Source organism: Panicum hallii, chromosome 1, assembly GCF_002211085.1.
Source record: "Panicum hallii strain FIL2 chromosome 1, PHallii_v3.1, whole genome shotgun sequence".
Taxonomy (NCBI): domain Eukaryota; kingdom Viridiplantae; phylum Streptophyta; class Magnoliopsida; order Poales; family Poaceae; genus Panicum; species Panicum hallii.
In genome coordinates, this window is record NC_038042.1 from 43,580,171 (window position 1) to 43,586,048 (window position 5,878).

A 5,878-nucleotide genomic window follows, 5' to 3' on the forward strand; every position below is an offset into this window, starting at 1 on the left:
TCCAATCCACATCTGAGGTAATATAAACCACCACACAGGGCGTAGAGTATTACACTCCATGCGGTCCGAACCTGTCTAAACCCTGTTTCTTGCACCTTCGAGTTCCACATCTTGGCGGTAAAACGCCGACAACTGATACACCAAATAGGGGAGACAATCAACGATCAACACGTGAGCTAGATGGCAGTAAACAACAATTGGGAGAGTCGCTCTTAATATCACCCGCGAATTGATCTATTCATGGATTTCATAATCACAGATTGGTTTTATTTTTTCCGGTTCGAAACCTGCGGTGCGGCGGCTCCACGATCTGCGCTGTGACCCTGCACTAAAATTTGACCGGTCATGCTTACGAAGCGGATTCCAATTCATCCGTGCTGATGCGAAGAGGCCAAACGCGTCTGATGCCACGGCCTCACCCGTTCATTGAAGATGATGGTGCTCCCATCTAAAAAAAGCATGCATGCATGTGCACACGTGTTATTTCAAGCCTATGCGTGCATGCAACGTACGCCCATACAAGGAAAGCTAGGAGACCACGTGGTGTACAAGATCACGCAAGGCAATAGCACGGATCCAGAGAAGTGAACAAAGAGCAAGCAAGGAAGGAGATGATATCCAAGTTTTGTACGTGCTGCTACGTACATATCCACCATGGGAAGCGAGACTTCACCTCGCTCTTGCCTTGCATCCCACAACGGTTTTGCCGAGCGTCGTCATGCGGAGCTCGCAGCCAGCTCGGCCACGAGCCCACGACGATTCGGCCACGCCGACTGCTGCTGTCTGCTGCGACAGCAGCTCGCTCGGCCACGACGACTCGGCCACGCGGACTAATTCGATAGCCGCTCACTCGGTTACAATGACTCAGCCACGCTGACTACTTCGACAGCCGTCCGCTCGGCCACGATGACTATTTCGACAACCGTAGATCTACTCGACCGCAGCGAGCGACAAAAACAATGCCTAGGGGCTTAACATCCCGAACACGAGGAGGATGCTCGGCGACACACCGACGACTATTTCAACTACTTGTCTCAACTAGAAAACTAGTTGGAAGCGGGCCTCGTACCATCGATAACTCTTTGGAATTGACTCCGATTAGTCGGGCTTCATCAACAAACCGTCGCGGTTCCATTGACGAGCGCTGTGGCTTCATCGACAATCGCCTGCGAATCAAGCTAAGTCATTTTGAATAAATATTTATCAACTAAACACTCCCAAGCTCCGTGGCTATATTCTTTAGTCTCTACGACTATTTCCAACCATGTCGACCATGCTCCCGACTGCCTAGCTGGTCCGCCTACTACAGAGGCAGTCGGGCTGCCCCATGCTTGTGTGCGTTGCACGCGCAATTTGTTTTCGCACCATGGCTCACTACAAAGCCGTCCGGGAGGCTCAACACCGACCCTGACTTTTGAGCCCTTGCTTAACCCATATTCCTCTAGGAATTCCCGAGTTAAATCGTGCGGCTCAACTCCCAAATCGTGAAACCTCGACTCATCCTGCGCGCTACCTACATGTAAGCCTCAGTCCGCCCAAGCATTGTAGCAGTGGCAAGCCGCTCTCTCCCTGAGCAGTGGTTAGCAGGGCTAGGTGCCTAGCGACTAAAGGCAACGGCCGCACCAATTCCTACTCGGTGTTTTGCTAAAGGAAAGGGAATTTACACACATTTACTATATAATATTTGCCATGTCCTTTTATTGTTCAAGATTCAGCGGTGACTCGACCAACCTCAGGCTTGGGTGCTGGTGCCACCGACTACTCGGTGTACCTTCAGTGACTCATCTAGCTCCCATGCTCGGGGGCTGGGCACAACAAGGCACTCGGCGTATCTTCGGCGGCTCGTCTAGCCCCCATGCTCGGGGGCTGGGCGCAACAAGGCACTCGACGCACTTTCGGTGGCTCGTCTGACTCCCATGTTCGGAGCTGGGCGCAGGAAACAACTCAGCGTATCTCGTGCGACTCATCTGGCTTCCATGCTTGGGGGCTATGCGCGAGAGGAGTTTTTTTCTCGAGATAAGATTTGATTTGAGCGGTAATTTAGAGATCCTTTGGGGAAGTTATTTGTTTAACCATTTTTCAGGGATCTCATTCAAAAAAGGGATTTTCGAATTTCTGAACCAATTTGCCCACTAACCGTCAAATTCAAATTCATGACTTATTTTACAATGCATGCCACGGTCTTTTGGATCCTTTTTTCAAATCTTGGGATTTGGATCCAAGGCTTAGGGGCTGCGGGACATATGTCATCATCGACTTGTTTTCAAATCCGTTGGAAGATAAGGAGCAAAGATTCAAGACTAATTTGACACTCAGCCTGATTCTTCAATTCAACTAAGGCTCGGGGGCTACTCTACATGGAGTGCGAGTTTCATTGCACCCCGTATAAAACAAGACTACTCGGAGCATGAGCACCTCACAGCCTCGAGAAAGCCAAGGAAGTACTCGGAAGACACCTTTAAGATGGAGTTTCGACAGAACTTGAAGACGCCTTTAGAAGTACTCGGAAGCCTGCAGGACTCAGCTACGAAGAGCTCGGGGGCTTGTCAGACCTAGGGCCACAGGACTACGCACATAGCACACATGTTCTTGATAGGTGATGGGGCATGGCGCACACCGTACAACTGTTGTAACTACTCGTACAGGAGTAGAACTAGTCGGAATAGAAGGAAACTGCACGAGTAGTACTTAGGTAGGACTCCTAAGCTCGTATCTAGCTAGTATTTCCATATAACCCTATCCCCAGACTATATAAGGGCGGGCAGGATCCCCTCCAATCCAATCAACATCTAAAGTAATACATACCACCACACAGAATGTAGGATACTACGCTCCTTGCGGCCGGAACCTGTCTAAACCCTTGTGTTCATTGCACCTTCGAGTTCCAGATATCGATGACACCCTACCTGAAACCTACCACCTCGGGGCATCTCTCGGTGGGTTTGGCGGTAAAATACCGATAGGGTGGCAAGAAAGCTACGTGTGAGGCAAGAGGCCCTAGGTCCAAATCATGTGGGGTGTAAAATATTTTTAGAGATCCCGAATTCGTAGCCCCGGCTAGAGGTTCCAAACCGGAATTAAAGACTGTTTCTATACTAGTTCTGGCATACAGGTTGGTTGCTCATTCCGGGATCCTAGGTGACTAAAAGGCATGGCTGGAATCGGGTCAAGCACGAGGACCAGATGTGCTGCAGCCCGGTCAGTTGACTGGTGAAATTGCAATCGTTTGCTAGCTCGTCCAACACATGCGTCGACCCGCCGGAGAAAACTAGCTAGACTGTCAAGTCTTTTTTGTACTTGACTTAGCACTGCTCGCAATCATACTAGCTACGTACGTGCCTATAAATACTAACCATGAGATGTGCAGTACTCCGCATGTTTGGCCATTGTTCCTCTTCCTTTGCTTAACATACTTGGGAATTGGAATTTCATAGTTCTTCACACATACACGGGCTACCTCAAGTACAGTACTTGTTATCTGGCCCAAATTAAAAAGAAATGGCGGCGATCTCACTCACCTCGCTGCTCATCTCCTCCCTACCCCAACAATGGCAGCCCGACCTCCTCTTCTTAGCACTTGTCGCTGCCGTCTCCCTCCTGCTGTTGACGAGGAGCTGGTGGTGGAGCAGCAGCAGCTCGTCGTCCAGGAAAGGGCCCATCAAGCTGCCACCGGGGCCCGCCACGGTGCCCCTCCTGGGCAACCTGCACCAGCTCGGCCCGCTGCCGCACCGGGCCCTGCGCGACCTGGCGCGGGTCCACGGGCCGGTGATGTGGCTGCGGCTCGGCAGGTCGCCGGCCGTGGTGCTGTCGTCGGCGGAGGCGGCGTGGGAGGCGCTCAGGGCCCACGACATCGACTGCTGCACGCGGCCCGTCTCCCCGGGCACGCGGCGGCTCACCTACGACCTCAAGAACGTGGCCTTCGCGCCCTACGGCGCCTACTGGCGCGAGGCGCGCAAGCTCCTCACCGTTGAGCTCCTCAGCGCGCGCCGCGTCAGGGCGGCGTGGCACGCGCGCCGCGACCAGGTGGAGAGGCTGGCGAGCACCCTGCACCGCGCGGAAGGGGAGCCGGTGGCGCTGGACGAGCACGTCCTGAGCCTCTCCGACGGGATCATCGGCACGGTGGCGTTCGGCAGCATCTACGGCGGCGACAAGTTCTCCCAGAACGGGAGCTTCCAGGACGCGCTCGACGACGTCATGGACATGCTCTCCGGCTCGGGCTCCTCCGCCGAGGACCTGCTTCCCGGAGCGATCGGCCGCCTCGTCGACCGCCTCACCGGCTTCACCGCCCGCCGCGAGCGGATCTTCCGGCAGCTCGACGCCTTCTTCGAGACGGTCATCGAGCAGCACCTGGACCCTAAGCGCGCGCTGCCGCCCGAGAACGGTGGCGACCTCGTCGACGTCCTCATCGACCTCTGGAAGAATCCGCGTGGCGCCTTCACCTTCACCAAGGACCACGTCAAGGCCATAATCTTTGTACGTTATTAACAAAACTTGACTCTTATATTAATGACCACAGTCCATGCATTGATTTTTCGAAAGAAAAAAGAAGTGTCACTCAAAGCTAGCTAGTAACATTAATATCAATCACCCCCATGGGCATGGCATTGATATTGATCTTGATGTGCAGTCGACCTTCGTTGCTGGCATCGACACGAACGCGGCGACGATACTGTGGGCGATGTCGGAGCTCGTCCGGAACCCGCGCGTGCTCAAAAAGGCGCAGGCCGAGGTCAGGGCCGCGGTGGGCGGCGGCAGCGAGGTGCGGCCGGACGACATGCCGAAGCTCAACTACCTCCGGATGGTGGTCAAGGAGACCCTGCGGCTGCACCCGCCGACGCCGCTGCTGCTGCCGAGAGAGACCATGCGGCGCATCCGGGTCGGGGGGTACGACGTGCCGGCCAAGACCAGGATCTACGTGAACGCGTGGGCGATCAGCAGGGACCCGGCGAACTGGCCCGACGGCCCGGAGGAGTTCAACCCGGACAGGTTCGAGGCGAACGAGGTGGACTTCAAGGGCGAGCACCCCGTCCTGATGCCGTTCGGCACGGGGCGGCGGATATGCCCGGGCATGGCCATGGCCATGGCCACCGTCGAGTTCACGCTCGCCACCCTGCTCTTCGGATTCCAGTGGGCCCTCCCGGAGGGGACGGCGTCGGACGACGTGAGCATGGAGGAAGAAGGAAGGCTCGTCTGCCACCGCAAGACGCCGCTCGTGCTCGTGCCAACAGTGTACCGCCACGGCGGTCTTGAATAGACAGCGAGTGATCAGTAATGAATAGATCAATGCAGTGTGAGTTATCTATAGATCCTAGAAAAGTTGTTTTTTTTTTGCGAAGATCTTATAGAAAGGTGGTTGTTGGCATGGAAAGAAAAAGGAGCGAGGTGTATTTAGTATGCAGCGATATAAGATTTGATTCACGTTGGTTCTTGTACTTGTTTGAATTTCAAAAGAATGTGTGTATCCTAACTATAGAGAGGCCGGGACGTGGTCTTAGCATTAATGTATCGCCTTATGTAATCGTCTAGGATTCATAAAGACTATCTTATCAAAGAAAAAATGTGCTATTGGATATATTAATTTAATTTAAACTAGTATCTTACTATTATTAATTGCTCATTTTGAAACCTCCATACAAAGCCACCTAGGATTTTAGGTAGACACTTAAAAAATAGAGAAATCCTAGAAATTTTCATAAAAATTAGAAACATCCGGTCATCAATTCGACAACTCTATCCATAATAGTCATTAGATCTGTTATCTTTTCTAATAAATTACCCACCTCGGCTGTTATAAAAATAGACTAAAGTAAACCCCCTAAATATGTACATAAATTATCCACCTCTGCCATTATAAAAAACTAAAGCAACTCCCTAATCT

At 52.7% G+C, this 5,878-nt stretch overlaps 1 protein-coding gene across 1 annotated transcript; it reads left to right on the forward strand.

Annotated features, from left to right (window-relative positions):
- The first annotated feature begins 3,390 nt into the window (after positions 1-3,390).
- Positions 3,391-5,565, forward strand: LOC112900397 (4-hydroxyphenylacetaldehyde oxime monooxygenase-like). The gene is made up of 2 exons (XM_025969235.1): positions 3,391-4,473; positions 4,628-5,565. The coding sequence occupies exons 1-2, from the start codon at positions 3,499-3,501 to the stop codon at positions 5,252-5,254; spliced, it is 1,602 nt and encodes a 533-aa protein (XP_025825020.1). The 5' UTR covers positions 3,391-3,498; the 3' UTR covers positions 5,255-5,565.
- Positions 5,566-5,878: the final 313 nt, after the last annotated feature.

What these genes read in the sequence shown, in the direction of transcription:
- LOC112900397 (XM_025969235.1), top strand. Translation starts at nt 3,499, where the DNA reads ATGGCGGCGATCTCACTCACCTCGCTGCTCATCTCCTCCCTACCCCAA. An exon ending in ACGTCAAGGCCATAATCTTT is followed by an intron (nt 4,474 to 4,627) that starts GTACGTTATTAA and finishes CTTGATGTGCAG; the next exon opens with TCGACCTTCGTTGCTGGCAT.